The sequence below is a fragment of the Schistosoma haematobium genome, chromosome ZW (assembly GCF_000699445.3).
Source record: "Schistosoma haematobium chromosome ZW, whole genome shotgun sequence".
Classification (NCBI taxonomy): Eukaryota; Metazoa; Platyhelminthes; class Trematoda; order Strigeidida; family Schistosomatidae; genus Schistosoma; species Schistosoma haematobium.
This window is the reverse complement of record NC_067195.1, coordinates 74,429,868-74,447,936: the sequence shown is the minus strand read 5'-3', so window position 1 is coordinate 74,447,936 and position 18,069 is coordinate 74,429,868. Positions and strand designations below refer to the sequence as shown.

Below are 18,069 nucleotides of genomic sequence, written 5' to 3'. Positions count from 1 at the left end.
GCTTTGCTCTCTTCTCTTAGCTTCCTTCGCTTCATTCCTCTGATTGCCTGCCCAAATCAATAAGTGTACAAAATATATGTATTCGAAAATTCATTCTTGTATTTGACTTATTTAATTCCGTTATTTACTAACGCGATCTAAGTCAATAATTATATACTAGCATAGACGAAATGTACATGTCAATAGCAATCAGCATACGATTCAATTGAAGTCAGATCTCGGGCCACTAAAAGACCACTTTACGTACATAAAGAAAAAAAAATAAACATTTCAAATTGATAGATTATAAAGGACAAAATCTTTATCATCTGCTTGATAAGTAAAATTTTATATCACTACTGTTTATTACTGAGATGTTATAAATAGAATCTAACTGAAATAATATGCCGTGCTAGTAAGTATATTTTTATTTGTAATAAAAATGATTGTCAGAGAACATATTTCACTACAATAGATCAACTTGTTTCACTTCCATTGGCTAGGTATGTATCAAAAAAAGAGTCATAGAGACTAAATAATGAGGAACCTTCTCATTTCAATCATATATATATCTTTGGGTGAATCCATTAACTTGACAAAAGTAATAGGATATCCATAAATTGCTTACTGAACTTTTGAGCATATCTTTAACAATTAATTGTGATGTACAAATCCATTTTACATTCATTTAATACGATTTTAGTCACCGTTTGTTTATTTTTACTTCAAAGTGTAGTAAGTTTAACGAATGAAATATGGAAATGGATGATAAGTTACCCTAATGTTTATGGTGATCGGAAAAAAAATATTTAAATATGAATCGTTCAAGCGACTATCCAAATTTGATCTTGGTTAACACATGATTGTATGTGTTTTACTCATCCATCTTATACAAACATCTAAACTAATCAACAAACATAAACATCGATTATTTAATTTCAGTGGTTAAGATCATGAGTCAGTTGAAGCTAGACCACCATGGAGAACCTGGAAGCACTGGACGGCCGTTTCGTCCTACTGTGGGACTCCTCAGCAGTGCGCATCCACGACCCCGCCTCACGGGGTTCCAACCCTGGACCTATCAGTCTCGCGCACGAGCGCTTAACCACTGAGCCGGCCGGCATCCAACAGTGTTAATGTCTAACTTCAACTAATCCACGAAATTGAGCGACACATCCGCCGGCTCAGTGGTCTAGTGGTTAAGTGCTCGCTTGCGAAACCAGTAATTTGTGGGTTCGAATCTCGCAGGGGGCGAGATCGTGGATGCGCACTGCTGAGGAGTCCCACAGTAGGACGAAACGGCCGTCCAGTGCTTCCAGGTTCTCCATGGTGGTCTAGCTTCAACTGACTCATGATCTTAACCATTGAAATTACTACAATCTCCACAAAACATCTGATATCGATTATTTAATTACTAAGTAAAAATTCAATCAGTTATGTTCATAACTTCTTTACTGAATTACATTTATATTTCTATTTACATTACATCTATCATTATGGAATACTTGACAGAAACAATTAATTATAGTGGTTGTAAACTTTGTCATTTTATGCTTATTTTTGGCATTTATTCAAAGTCACGTTTCTTAAAAAAATCGAAATATCGTGAACTTATAAGATTAACATTATATTTAGAACAATAGTTCTATGGCACCATCATTCTAACGTAAAACAAATCTTTCTAAACAGATAGAAATTACTAATTGGATATATTTATCAGGTGAATTAAGTTACTACAAGGAACTCCATGTATTATTTTCTTAAGATAAGAGTGTTATTTATTAATTCTGCTTTTGAATAACTGGAGATTTGGTGCTATAGAGTTAGGTGTAAAGTTTTATTACGAAAACAAAGATTACGATAGAAACTATAAGAACAGAAAAACATAATGAAGTGAAATTAGTTTATGTGGTACACTATATTTTCAAAAGTAGGAGAAAAATGAATCCTTCTACGAACATAGAGAATTCAAATTTTAAGTCATCTACATTAACTGGATTGATCTTACATGTAAAATATTTTATAGTATAGCATTTTAATTTTCTTAGAAGCATGGTGAAATTTCACAGTTTGCCTTTATTATCGAAACAGCAGTGATATATATATATCCTGGAGTTCTAGTGAGAAGCAGGGATCAGTGAGTTTCAACCCGGTCAGTTGTGAAATAGAAACTCACTGATGACAATGGTGGATATGTCGCTCAATTCTGTGGATTAGTTGAAGTTAGATATTAACAACGTCGGACCCCGACAGGCTCAATGGTCCAGAGTTTAAGTGCTTACGCACGAGACTGGTAGGTCCTGGGTTGGAATCTCGCGGGGGGCGGGATCGTGGATGTGCACTGCTGAGGAGTCCTACAATAGGACGAAAAGATCGTCCAGTGTTTCCAGGATTCCCATGATGGTCTAGCTTCAATTGACTCATGATCCCAACTATTGAAATTATTACAACATCCACAAAACCCCTTTTGATATATATATATATATATATATATATATATATATATATATATATATATATATATATATATACCGGAAGTAACTTCTTTCAGTTTACAACAGATTCATTTAACAGACAACCATGTACATATTGGAACTTCATCTTTTAGCGTAGACAGTAAATCTTCAAACGAATGGCTTACATATTGACAAGTTTACCTATGGTAATAGGTAATCTTAGTTCAAACACTATGACGAGCATTGTGTCCTAAAAGACTTGAACTACATTTTGTTAGTGAGTAGTCATGATGATGACTTTTTTCTACTCGCTGGCTATACGAAATATGTGGAAGGTGTCATATTTTGTAACTAACATTGCAAATGTAAGGCATTACGTTAATGATTAATAAACTTAATACCTTTAAGTTGAAGCTAATGATAATATTGTTGATATTGTGGAAAGTCAATATTCATGAATATGAATAAAGCATTAAATTCTAATTAGGACGTATTAATACATTATAATCACATAATTGTATTTAGCTTACATTGTAGTGTCAGTTATTATGGCAAGCCTATATACTTTATTCTAACTTCCGGACATCCTATTTTATTCATTTTACTTGAGCCATATTTTGACCTTGTCAATCATTCGCTTATTAGCCTTGACTGTTTTCATATGAGCGTATATGTGTGTACACTTCATATCCCATGATTCATCACATGTCTGTAGTTCATTTTGTCTGCCTATAAATACTGAGTAACGCTTAATTAAAATGGGGTTGGCTTCCCAGCCATTCTCCTTGTTCGTCATTTTGCTTGGCTCTGTTTCATTCACTTCATATGCAAAATATATGTATTCACAAATCAATTCTCGTTATTCGACTTATTTAATTCCGTTATTGGATAACGCGATTTAAGTCGACGAGGATATACGAGAATAGGTGATAGCAAACATTTATACGATCTTGGAGTCAGATCAACGGGCCACTAAAGTGGTGAGCCCTTCAACGAATATCGCCGATCTAAATGAGGACAAAAATCAAACAACGGGACACCATAACATGTTACTTAATTCACATTTGATTATTCTGATAGTAATGTAATAAAATGTGAACTGTGTTCTATATATTTTGTTCAACTGTGACTACTTATTAGGTTCTGGTCTACAATCCTGATCTTAGTTATATAATGGAATTCTATAATATTCTTCAGTGTTAATATTGACATACCTACAAATATATAAAACTGATTCACAGGTCTAGGAATTCAGAACCATAATAAGGGAGTAGATTAATCGGAGAAAATATAAATTCATCTGTATGAAATCTCTTTTAGTACGTTTTTTTTTAACAACAATACGTCCGATCTACTTCTTTGTATGAGTGCTGAAAACAAATAAGTTGAAGTAACGAAATAAACTTCATTAAGTTATGTTTATGCAACAAAACATTTCCCCTGCTTATCAGTATTTATTATCAACAATTGTGACTGAAATACAAAATTTTCCCCTACTATACTCTGTCCATCATAGTAACCGACACTAATCAATCAATGTCCTAACAAACAGAATATTTAACAGTGTGTTCAGATATGTTAGTTTGATAGTACATAGCTAAAAATGTTTTCATATATGCTGTTATTTAATTTCTACTTTTTAATTAAGTGACTATATTATGTCTGAATCCATAGTAAACTGATCAGTTTATATTGATTAAAGAGATCATAAAATGTATTACTTTAGTTAAAACGTAAAAAGCTTTTCATTTTCATCATTATCGTTAATCTTGTAGGAAAAGTGTAACTTTTTCTCCATTCAAATCGTATCGGACATAAACCAACTGGAGCAATCCAGTTTGGAGTTTAATTGAAAATACCTAAAATGAATTCACTTGGTATCGTTTGACTTGTATCTTCCCATTGAGGTTTAAGACTGCGCTTGATCAGTCTGATATTGGCATATGTGCATATTATGCGTATGCCTCGATATTGCCTTAATTCACAAGCTTTTTGTAAGCAATGATGAAATAGGACGAAACGCGCGTTCTGGATTCCACTGCTAGCCACTATTCATCATCGCTTACCTAACATGAATGATTATAACGGATTCTGAAATTCATATTATGATTATATTATTATAATATTTATAAAGTTTTATTTATTATATTTGTATTATATTAAGCTTATTGAACTTTTAATTCACTGGACTATGGTATTCATCACATAAGTTGACATTAAAAAAAACACTTCAGGAATGTGTATGACCTACAAGTAATCCAGGACATTAGATGATTTTTTGTATGTGTCTATGTATACCAAGTCTATCACAATTGACAAACATTCGACCAAAAATCTTTTTTGTTTGTTTTGTTATTGATAATTTAATCATTATGTTATGTTCAAAAAAAATTCGGTATGCAACTCAGAAATTCTATTTCAAATCAGTTTAATATGAATAGTAATATTAAATGTAGAGGACATATGAGATATCAGACTGTTTCGTGTTCTAGTTGAGGAATTGTTTACGTAGTACCATTTTCACACGTATTAAAGCAATGAAAGGTATCAGCCAAGAACTTTTAATTCATTTTAAGTGGACATCCATTGTTACATGACTGACGACTACTGGTTTCCGGTTTACTTAAGAATAATTGGAATCTGTTGCAATAGCCTTAGCATTGAATTTTAGAGCAGATGCATGTATAATTGCATTATTAATAAGATCATTCATATTATTAGAAGTATCAGGGGCTTTTTATATGCATACTAGTAGTAGACTTTCATGTGAAGTGTTAAATGATATCCAGAAAAATTAAGGTAAACTACTCAATATACTCTCTTTGACTTTATCGGTTGTTAGAGAATCCAAGACATGTATAAGACATCCAGCCGCACGTTTAGTTTCTTTGGTACATTGATAGAGCCGATAGTTCTGGATATTTAATTCTGAATCAGACACTACTGGAGAGCACCATGTTTCAGTGATAAGTATGAAAAAAATGTTTGGCTTGTAAAACTATGGTTCTTAAGGCCGAAATATTATTTAGAAGTAAACGTGCATTGATAAGTAGTAGAATTAAAAAGGAAGTGTGGTATGTAAAAAAAAACCGAGAACATACTTATTGATGTTATGTATTTTGCAGATGACTGGACTATGGTTTAGTATGGCATGAACAAGTTGTAGTGCTAGAGAGACCAGGGATTTCTGAAAGACAAAGAGTCATTATTTTGACATGGTGAACTTATTTGCTGAAATTAACTTGACGGGCAATTAAGAAAGCCACCAGCTCGTTGGGGTTGAGTTAATGGTGCACAACCTAGCTAGTTCATCTTGCCTGTCTGAAATGTGATGAAAAAAGTTATATCTTTCAGATTCAGTACATAAAGAGTTTTTTTTGGATGCAAACATAGACCACGTTTGTTTCTTGAAGGCTGTCTAATCCTAGGTATACGTACGTCAAGGTTGTTGTAAGCAATTTGTGCATTAATTATTCTAGGTATATTTGTTGATTTAAGTTTATCTGGGATGACGAAATGGTGGATTTACCAGTTCTTGTTTGTTTAGCTATATAACCACCCCTACGGTTAATAGGATCCAACGTGGTGTTGGGGTGTGTATTATTGTCTGGTTGAGCCATTCTAATATTTTCGGTATTAGTTTTGGAACCAAACACTTCTGTAAATAGTTTATTCTCATATGGTTCAATTTTTTTAATCTTGACAGTATTTTGAAAAGCTTTCACGTTAAAACTATAACCTTAGATTTAATTTATTTGCATAGCAATGTAATTAATCCGAAGTTTTTTTGGTCAGGTAACAATCAATACTTTCTGTGTAGAATACTTACTTGCTAATTAGTATTAACGGAGAATCTGTTTGATCGATATAAAAAACCATTTTATGTAGAGTAGGGCCTAATAATGTTGTTGGCGCTAAAATAAAACCATCTAGGTTAGAGGATGTTATACCAATAAAACTATTCATCCAAGCTACATTTCTCGTTGATTTTTTTTCAAAAGAATATTCGCTTATTATATGGAAAAAATTGGGTTTTTATGGAAGGCAATTTGATGAGTCAAAATCTTTCCAAGCACATTTGGATAACTCTCGGTATTATCCTGATAGATAAATTAGTTGAATGTGATAAATATGTTTCGTGCTATTTGGTACTTGTCATGGATAGCCCAGTGGTAACATCTCTGACTGCGAAACTGGGTGACACGGAATCGTATCTGGTGGGGAGCATCAGTTCCCTCAAGATTACAGGTAAAGCTTGCTGACTAGTTCCAAACAGCACGAAACCCATGTCCAGGGTTTACAACCACCATCTTATTTCGACATATTGCACGTAATGTCGAGTGATCTAGACTGGTGGCCACATTGCAAGTTGGTCGATAGCGCCCGATCTGCACTAAGAAGGGCCTGACACATATGACACTGATCACCACCCAGTGATCAATCAATCATGAAGTCAATAATGTATTTCGTATCATCTCGCAGGTTAGTACTTTAATTACATCAGTAAATGAAATAGGTTTCGATTTTAATGAGAGTAGATAGTATGATAAAGTGAGATTAGTCAACTACTTCTTATCCATCTGACAAACAAGAATAATACTAAGTAAACTTAAATTATCATTTAGAGGACATCGATTCAAATCATACTTTTAGTAAAAGTTTTTACTTCATTCTAGTTAACATTGTATGCCAAACTTGCTGGAGAAGTTCTGGAAGATGTGGAATCTTTCACGTACCTCGACAGCAGCATCATCGATGAACAAGGATGATCCGATGCAAATGTAATGGTGAGAATTGGTAAATCAAGGACAGCATTCCTACAGTTGAACAACATATGAACTTAAAACAACTGTCAATCAATATCAAAGTCACAATCTTCAATACGAACATCAAGACAGTCCCTCTGTAGGTAGCTGAACCTTGGAAAACGACTACAACCATCATCATAAAGGTACAAGTATTTATGAACAGTTGACTGCGTAAGTTACTGAATGTTCGTTGACCGAATACCATCAGCAACAGCCTACTGTCGGAGAGAACAAACTGGATTCCAGCTGAAGAGGAAATTAAGAAAAGACGTTGGAAGTGGATAAGACATACATTGCAAAAATCATCAAACTGTATCACGATTCAAGTACTAACTTGAAATCCTAAAGTGAAACGGAGAAGAGAAAAATCAAAGAACACACTACGTCAGGAAGTGGAAGCAGGCATGAAAAGGATGAATAGCAACTGGAAGCACCTGGAAAGATCGTGTAGGACAGAGCTGGATGGAGAATGTTAGTGGGGGGCCTATACTCCTCTATGAGAGGTAACAGACATAAGTAAGTAAGAAGTAAGTGTATGCCAAAAAAACGAAATTCGTTGTTTTTATTCCAACCTGGCATTACATTAAGATGAAATAACTGTTTTGTACACATACAAATGATGAATACATTTGTTTATCACAGGAAGTATTCTATCAGCAGAATGATTAATTAATAGTATTATAAGAATAATTAGAAAAATATGAAAACAAAAACATACAGAAAAAAATCATTAAGATCGTAGAATAAATTGGCTGATGTATAGTTTTGTCCTTAAATCATGTACATCTTACAGTAAGTGAAAAGTGTGACTAATGATTTTATTCTAGTCTCTTTCACGAATGATATTTAATTATTATGTATTTTAGTAAATGATAGAACATAGTATTTGATGTATGTTGATGAATAACTGCTTTAGTATACAAGACATAAATATAATCAAAACAGTTCATATGATTATTGTCTTAATAATTTATAGAAATGTTAGATTACTTAGTAATAGTTTAACTCACTTTATGAGTTCATAGAAGGCTTCCATTTTCAACCTCTAATCGTTTGTTAAACTAACAAAAATATATTATAACCGTAAATATATTGTGAATTTACTTCGTATTGCTTACTTGAATCATCCTATTGATGATTAGGACTACAGTTAATCAGTCTCTTATTGGCATATATGCATACTGTGCATATTGCCTCTATATTTGTCTTAATTCTCAAGCATTATAAGCAGAGATGGATAGTGGCTAGCAGTTAAATCGAAGACGTGCGTTTCGTCCTATTTGGGACTCGTTAGTTGGGTGTCTCATAGTTGATGTTCACTTGAATGCTTGCGAATTAGGCAATATACACAATATGCACATATGACAATAAGAGACTGATCATTGCAGTCCTAAACATCATTGAGAAGATTTAAATAAACGAAGTGAATTCAAAATTCACGAGATTGCATAAGCAACAACCTAACTGGACTCAGTAGCTAAGTGGATAATGAGATGGCATTTGAAGCGAACGGTACTATTTTTGAGTCCCGGAGTGAACATCAACTCAAGGGTATAGGTACATCCAGCTAACGAGTCCCAAATAGAATGAAACTCTTATTCTATATTCCATTGCTAGCCACCATCCATCTTCGTAGATATATTGTTCCTGAAAAGTAGTAGTATAACGATCACTTATCAAAAAAAATATCTTCTCTCTATTAATTAAAGGTTTGTGAAAATTTAGTATATAACACATTTTAATGATTGAAATAATTGTTTTCAAGGTTATGAATAAACCAAGAAAATTATTTCACATATTTTACCTTATCTTTCTAACCAATCATTATTTTATATGGTTAACTACCTGATTGGTAGAACTTAGACCAATGAACTGATTGTATATGAAGAATTCTTTAAACTAACTTGGTACTTCAAGATTATTATTACCAGTTTTATGTACACAAATTATTGTTTTTCAAAGATCCTTTTTCGTGATCTGTATTGTACTCAACTATATCAAGCATTATAATTATTCATTACAAACGTGTTTAAAAATAGTAAAGTTTTGTTTTTCTGGATATACTTAACTTTGGAATAAAAATAACTATTGGATATAACTTACTGGAATTTATTCATTTATAAATTCTATAGTAGATAAATGAAATATGAAGTCTACAAATTCGATTGATCAACAAACTGATAATACAAATTCAAAAGATATGATCAGTCAAGGTAAATAAATAAATAATGCAATGTTCGTTTATATTGATTTTGAAGCAATGAATACTGTTTGCCCATTTTTAAAACAAGATTTAAGAGAGGGGGGGTTTTGTGGAGATTGGTACAAATGAATAGTTGAATTCATGAGTTGAATAAAGTTAAACTACCATGGAACACGTAAATGTACTGAACGGCTGTTTCATCTCAGTACGAGACTCCTCAGAATTCATGAACGCACACGCGGGATTCGAACCCACGACTTTCATTTTAATTTGAGATAACCATATCTTGTAATTTACATCAGAAATTTACTGTTGTTTCCGAAAGAATATATTAATATTGATTAAATTGGTTTTACAGAACCTTAACAGATCAAATTGTGGTTTGACCATAATCTTAATTAAGGAATGTCATAAGTTTCTATTTAACTCTACTTGCTTATGTTAAGGCGATCTTGTTACCTCATAAAAAATTATTTATGATTTATCTAGGAGTATATATTTGATTCTGTTGACATCTACTACTAGAAAGACTGTATGTTTTAATGAAGATAAGAACAACCTACTGACATATAAAAAGAATAATCCATTAAAACGCAAATAGTCTATTCATGACTAATTGTTTAGAAAAAAAACCCACTATAGGTGAAATCATGGATTATTGGAATGAATATGACAGGACCAAGTATTTGGACAGGTTATTTCATATCATGTCAATTAAGTCACATCTCCAGTAAATACATACACAAAAAAAAACATTTTGTTTATCAATTATTGATATAGATTGAAACCAACTTTCCAGTTGTTCCTTTTCTAACAAAATCTGTTAGCTTTTTACTTTTTCTTTTAAATAATCCCGTTTTGATGAAACATGGATATAAACAATTATGTAACTATACACCATATGTTTTTGGTGATTCTTTGGATTTCCTCTGAGCTTTTATTATATATACGAGTTGCATATGTTATAATTATCAATAATCATATCAATATTATCTTTAAATGGATGATATACTGAAATGCTTAAGATAAGTCCAAAAAAAATATGTTAGTTACTGAATTGTTTATGATTATTACATATGCAAGATTTACTGAAGGAGAACATTTGTTTCTTTTTAACAGAATATCTAATCATATAACTAAAAAGGCATAAGATTGAATCTGACAAATGAATAAATTGATGATTTTTCCTTTTGTTTATCTTACTGATAAGGCAAGAAAATAAAGTTAACATTGACTAATGAAAAGTAATTATAGAAATTAAAATCATTTAAGTGGAATGGTTTCGATTAAATATTAATGCCATTGGATGCTGACTCAGTGGTTTAGAGGTTAAGCGTTCGCGCGCAAGACTGAAGGTACTGGGTTAGAATCCCTTGAGCGGAATCATAGATGCGCACTGATGAGGAGACCCACAATAAGACGAAACGGCCGTTCAGTGTTTCCAGGTTTTCAATGGTAATCTAACGTCAATCAGTTCATGATCTCAATCAAAAGCATTTAAGTTTAGCTATTTCAAAAAAGGTAAAATGAACTATGGAGAAAATTATCTTTTACTTGGTATTCTTTTGCTTATATCTTCCTATTGAGGTTTAAGACTGCAATTGATCAGTCTGTTATTGGCATATATGCATACTGTGCGTATGCCTCGATATTACCTTAATTCTTAAGCTATTTGTAAGCAATGATAGATGGTGGCTAGCAGTGGAGTCCAGGACGCGCGTTTCGTCCTATTTTGGACTCGTCAGCTGGATGTACCCGCATCTCGAGTCCCAGAGTGAACATCAACTCTCTAAGATCCAGGTACATCCAGCTGACGAGTCCCAAATAGGACGAAACGCGCATCCTGGATTCCACTGCTAGCCACTATCTATCATTACTTACAAAATTATCTTTTGTTTTTAAAATGAAAAAAAGTTGATTATTAAACTATACATTTGTATTTCGACCAAATCTATCAATGTATGTTTTTGCGAATTATGATAATAAATAAACATAAATTTAAATGTGATTGCTTTAAGTAGTTGGTTTCAGCTTGAAAATCATTGGAGTAGTCGTTCGAGTACACCATAATTCATGATAAATAGTATAAATGTCTTTGTAAAATCTTAATTAAATGAAACGTGAATTTCCGTGACAATGTATTTAGCCTTAGTTATTTCGATAGTGATTGAAGTAAATTTCCTAAACATTCATTTTACTTTAATTTCAAGTTTATTCTATGGAATTAACACTTTTAAACATAAAGACTGGAGATCTATAAAAAAAGGAAAAGAAATTAAAATTGTTTTTCAAGCTTACAAAGTTTCAAAGTGCACATTGTAACAACAGTTATTAGCACATCAAAAGTATTAAATCGTAAAATATAAGAGTTAGACACTTATAGTTTTAGTATCAGAAGGGGTTTTGTGGAGACTGTAGTAATTTGAATAGTTCAGATCATGAGTCACTTGAAGCTAGACCACCATGGAAATCCTGGAAACACTGGATGGTCGTTTCGTCCTATTGTGGGTCTCCTCATCAGTGCGCATCTACGATACCTCTTGAGGGATTCTAACCCAGTACCTTCAGTCCTGTGTGCGAACTCTTATCCATTAAACCATTGAGCTGGCATCCAACGGTATTATATATATATGCTTGAAGCAATTAGTCCCGTTAGACGAAGATTATCAGAACTACGTGATATATTATCGGAATACATTTTGAACAGTCTGATCACACATATACTTGTTAAGAACATTTATATATGAAAACTAAAAAGTCAACTAGACTAGAAATGGAGGGTAAGAGGAGATAAAGATAATGAAGAAAATAATGTGAAAACAAATTTAAACTTAATCACTCTGGATAATAAGCTAATATTATCAGGGTAGATTTAATATGCGAAAAAACTGTTCTTAAATACACAAATGGGGTTTGAATTTCACATTATTTCTATATTATCCTTGTCTCCTATTACCCTCTATTTTTAGTCTACTTGACTTTTTAATTTTCATATATAAATGTTCTTAACAATTATATATGTGATCAGATTATTCGAAATTTATTGTGCTAATATATCACATAATTCTGATAATCTTCAGTCTTATCACACTATAAAAACTTATATTTTTTCGGTAGAACAATAATAAAACGGAATTAATCCGAAAAGTATAATGTATTTTCGTTATACATTTCTAACAATCTGGTCACATATTATTTGTATGCTAAATGAAAATGATAAATTATATTTAGGATATTTTCCTACTTGTTACTATGCAAGATTGTTTTTTTATAATCTTAGTTTGTATTGTCATTTAATGGTTTCAAATGTTTTAAAATTCCCAGTCTTAACTGTAGATTAGCTATAGACTGAAATAGCAAGTTAGTAATTTACAATGTCCATAAATAATTAAACACTTTAGGGTGATTGGTTTCTTATTGTTTCTGAACATAATTCATTTCAAATATACATAGATAAGTTTGAGATGTAAACCAAATTAATGTAAAGTAGCTTTCATAATATTGTGGTGTTTGCAACTGATATCGACAGATATAAGTAGTATGTATCATCAATCGAAAGTGAAATGCCTAATGGCAGAAGGTTAAGATGATCAAAGAAAAGAGAATGAGAACAGAGAATGATTGCTTGGGAAATGAAGTAACAGTCAAGTTTAAGATAATTGATTTACATTTTGCAAGTGAAGTACCAATTGTTTACTAAGGTTTTCTGTAAATTTCTGTCCAAATACATTCGATTTTCTCCACTTATGTTCTCGTTCAGTGCAATACCTGTTACTTGGGACACGCCATCTGGCTATCAAGTTCTGCATTTCTCTACCACGTTATACATAGTAAGCTGTGTTCTCCTAGAAATAAACAAATAACTTAATTCTTTTGGATGCTCTCACCGGGTTACTAAACTGAGCTATATTACAGTACATTAATAACTGACCAGAATATAGAATAGTTGTCTGGTGTTTTTCAGCTAATCTCATTCCATCATGAACGATGTCTTCCAAGTCAACTATTTTCTTCTACCAATGATTAAATAATGTTTCTTTTTTTCACGAGAATAACATTATGGTAAACACAACTGCCCAACTTTTATTCCATTATTTTGTTATGATGGGATACTTGAAATGGTTTCTTTTAGTATTGCTTACAAGAAATTTATTGATCACATTTGCTGACTACATGACCCAATAGCCCAGCTTTTAAAACAGTTCAAATCAATCAGCAAAAATGGATGGTGGCTAACAGTGGAATCGAGGACGCTCCTTTCGTCCTGTTTTGGGCTCGTCGGCTGGATGTACTCTCATTCTAGATTTGATGTTTACCTTGGGGCTGTAATCGAGTAACCTTTGCTTCCATTGCTAGTGGTCACTCATCTCTTCTCATAATGTCTGCAACGTAAATTAATATTGAAACAATTTGCACAGGATGTACATATTCCAAAAGAGGCTGATGAATTGCAGTTCTAAACATCAATGAAAAGATTCAAACAACCAGTACAAATGAATTTAAACTAACATTGAAAATATTTCCAGTAAATTTTGAGTATACAATTCTAGATACTGTTTGGATGCTCATTTACCTATCTATCTCACTATCAATCAACCAGTTTATTTATCTACATTATGTGTCTTTCTGTTAACATAAGTTGGAATCCTTTTTATGAATACTATGATATACTGTACTGTTTTTCCCTTTTTAATCTTATGCATTTCTGATAAATAATTGTTTAAGCATATGCAAATATTAAATCGGAAAATACGCCACAGGTTTAAATTGTCTTTAATTAACCATTTAAACTACCTGTCCATTATTATCCCATATATAACTTCAGTAATAAGAGTAAAGCGATAAGAATCACTAATGTTTCCCATGTATTTCAAAAAGCTTTATAAATTGACATTTAGAAATAAAATAATATCCCAAAGGCTAATCAATAGAATCAATTCTTTCAACAACAAAAAAGATAAGGAGACAGTTATCGAATGATATTAAAGTGTTTTCCATGTAAAGGAAATTATTTGATTACAATTTTCCATCGGCTTTTTGGTATGGTGAATATGATGAAGACATTGAAAGCCAATAATTTATAATTGTCTCTCTGTTTTTAATGACCTTCGAATATTTGATTCCAATTTGATCAAATGATTATCGTTGTCGAAATATACATGTCGCTAATACTTGTATATAATCATCGACTTAAATCACATCGGTGAATAACCGAATTAAATAAGTCAAACACGAGAAATAGATTTTTCAATACGTATAGTTTGTATAATCGTCGATCGAAAAGCAAAGTAAATAAAATATAACGGAGAGAAAGAGTAAGCCAACTCGTTTTCATCAAACATGACTCAATATTTCTAGTCAGACAAAAGTAAATTACAGACACATGATAAATAAGGTAATTAATTAACACATATACGATCATATAAAAATCGTTCAAGATTAATAAGCGAATAAGTGACAGGGTAAAAATGTTGCTTGATAAGAATGAATAGATTGATCTGTCCAAAGACTAGAATAACCTATGTGTGCCTAACATAGTACTATCCCTTACAACTTAAACAATTCGGAATTTTTGCAGTTTTTAATTAGTACTGTAAATTTCGAGGTGGAAAATAGTCATTTACCTGAAAACTACCATTTTTATGATCTAAGTCACTGTTGTATAGTCTTCTAGATAAACCACATTAGTTCTTTTAATTTTATCTACATCATTCAACATAAACGTTTAATATACCAACTGTGATAATTAGTAATTAGTAATTCATATCATTATATTAATCAGTGATAAACATTGTAAAATCACTTATCTTTATTTGATTATCTTTTAAAAACTGATTTTGCATCTTAAAACTAATATCGAAGAGATCATGATACTTCTTGTAACATTTCTTACGTGACTGGAAAGTCATTTATAATTTATTGTATTGATTAATAGTAGACGAATGAGAAATGTCAGAGTAATTAATCCATCATCATCATCTTCTTCTTCTTCTTCTTCCTCTTCTTTCTCGTCCTCCTCCTCCTCCTCATCATCATTATCCAAGTCATCATCCAACTCGTCATCATCACCCTATTATTGTTATTCTTATTCTTCATGTTCATCATCATCATCAGCATCTTCTTCTTCTTCTTTTTCTTCTTCCTCCTCCTCCTACTCACCATCATCATCAACATCATCATCATATTATTATTATTATTATCACTATTATTCATATTCGTGTTCATCGTCATTATCACCCAACTCATCATGATTATCTTCTTCTTCTTCCTCTTCCTCCTCCTCCTCATGATCATCATCCGAATCATCATCATCTTCTTCGTCTTCTTTTTCGTTGGCAATGACGATAAAAATTAAATAAATTAATGACTTAATATCAATCTCCTTTATATATTAAAATATTTTACTTAAATTATTTTAAACCAAACATTAAAATTAATTTCTATTTGGGAAAAAATCTCATTTTCTTTTGTTGTTGTAATTATACAAAGCAAAATTTGATTTATGTCTTTTTTTATCAAACATACATGGCATATCATAGAATACACATCTGTGTACATTATCCCATCTTAGTTAAGTAACAAAATACTAAAAAAATGGATATTACATCATTTTATATTATGAGCAAAGATGGATAGTGGCTAGCAGTGGAATCCAGGACGCACGTTTCGCCCTGTTTGGGACTCGCCAGCTGGATGTACCTGCATCTCAGAGTTGGTGTTCACTCCGGGACTCGAACTCAGTACCGTTCGCTTCAAACGCCATCGCGTTATCCACTTAGCTACTGAGTCCTGATAGCCACTTGCTTGTGCAATGGGGTGAAGTTTAATTCACTTGATATTGTTTTACTTGAATCTTCCCATTGATGTTTTAGGACTGAAATTGATCAGTCTCTTATTGGTTATCAGGTCTCAGTAGCTAAGTGAATAACGCGATGTCGTTTGAAGCGAACGGTACTGAGTTCGAGTCCCGGAGTGAACATCAACTCTGAGCTGCAGGTACATCCAGCTGACGAGTCCCAAACAGGACGAAACGTGCGTCCTGGATTCGACTGCTAGCCACTATTCATCTTTGCTTAGAATGCGTGAGAATTAAGGCAATACGCACAGTATGCGCATATGCCAATAAGTGACTGATCAATTTCGTTCCTAAAACATCAATGGGAAGATTCAAGTAAAACAATATCAAGTGAATTTTATATTATGGTTATTCGGGTAACAGAGTTTTTTATAAAATTTAATATTTAATTTATGCATGATAATATGCATTTTTTGTTTGTTTCTTATATATTGCTCAACTTTTATTAAGAATTAGTGAGATTATTAATGATAATGGAAATGATCATAATAATAATTCAGTAGTTCTAATCATTAAAAAGAAAAACGAAATTCCCATTTTGATTTGTTGCTTCTGTATAGAAAAAATAATATTTCTATGATATAAACAATTATATAGAGATCATGAATTGATCTAAGTTAAACAACCATTGAAAATCAGAAAGTATTGGATAGTTGATTTATTTTAGTATGGGATCCATCAGTATGTATGTATTCAGGATTCGAACCCACAACCTTCGGTTTTAAAAGCGAATGTTTATTAAGTCACAGAATTGAAATTCAATAGTTTGGAGGTCAGATATTTGCATGCAAGATCAAAAGTCCTAAGTTCGACAATAAAATGTATGCTCATATATACGCAACTCTGACGGGTTTAATCATGAATCTCTTGAAAATATCCTAACAACATTGTTTGAAGAATGTGAACTATTACCATACTTTTATAAGTTGTATCTGCTTCTATTCATTTTAAACAGTCGCTAGATGTCAGAAGTATTTAATCTCAATATATGGATTATGAATAATTAAATTGTTAATTAGTTTCCGATGTAAACTCTTCTTAATATAAACATTTATAGTGTCAAAATATACCTAACAGTTGGTGAGTACTTACAAACTGTTGTGTTTGTCATTTAATTGATAATAAGATGTGGTTATGCTTAATATATGGCAATAAAATATTTGAATGACTGATGTGGCTGGTCATTTGAGATTTTGACAACGGTTATTTATATTTGAAGAAATCATATGAACTTATTCATATGTGGGTTTTTTCAGTGTTTTATTAGCATTCACAATTTATTTTGAAATGATCAAGAAAGACAATTACAATGTATTGATCTTCAAGATATTTTACTTAATTATGGTTTTATCCTTATTCATTCAAGTACAATTAATATGATCGAAGAATATACTTTTCAATAAGTTCTCATCAGGTCCTACTATTATAAATCCAAATTGATAATCCAAAATATTGGCCAAGTTTAAAGCAAAGTGCATCATTCATTGTATCGAAAGTGCTTCCATTGACAAACACATAGTAATAAATCAGGCTTACTTAGCTGAAAAAATATATATAGTTATTCATTTCACTTGTAAGAAATTTGAAAATATTGACAAATTCATTGAATGAAATCGAATAATTAATTTTTTACCTATTTCATCATACAGTAATTTCACCATGACTCGATATTATTAAAGAACTGTTCGATGAGACTGTGATTTATGGACGAAACCAATCAGGTATAAGATAACAGGTCTGAGATTTTAGCACGAAATTCACTCATCC

The 18,069-nt window shown here is 31.9% G+C and overlaps 1 protein-coding gene across 1 annotated transcript in view; it reads left to right on the top strand.

Moving 5' to 3' along the window:
• Positions 1-9,163: 9,163 nt before the first annotated feature.
• MS3_00010490 (uncharacterized protein) overlaps positions 9,164-18,069 on the top strand; it is a gene marked incomplete at its 3' end in the record, with an annotated part of 99,425 nt that continues 90,519 nt past the window's right edge. Inside the window, exon 1 of the mRNA XM_051218866.1 lies at positions 9,164-9,456. Coding sequence (XP_051072458.1) covers positions 9,390-9,456 — 67 coding nt within the window. The 5' untranslated portion in view covers positions 9,164-9,389. The remainder of the gene's footprint in view (positions 9,457-18,069) is intronic.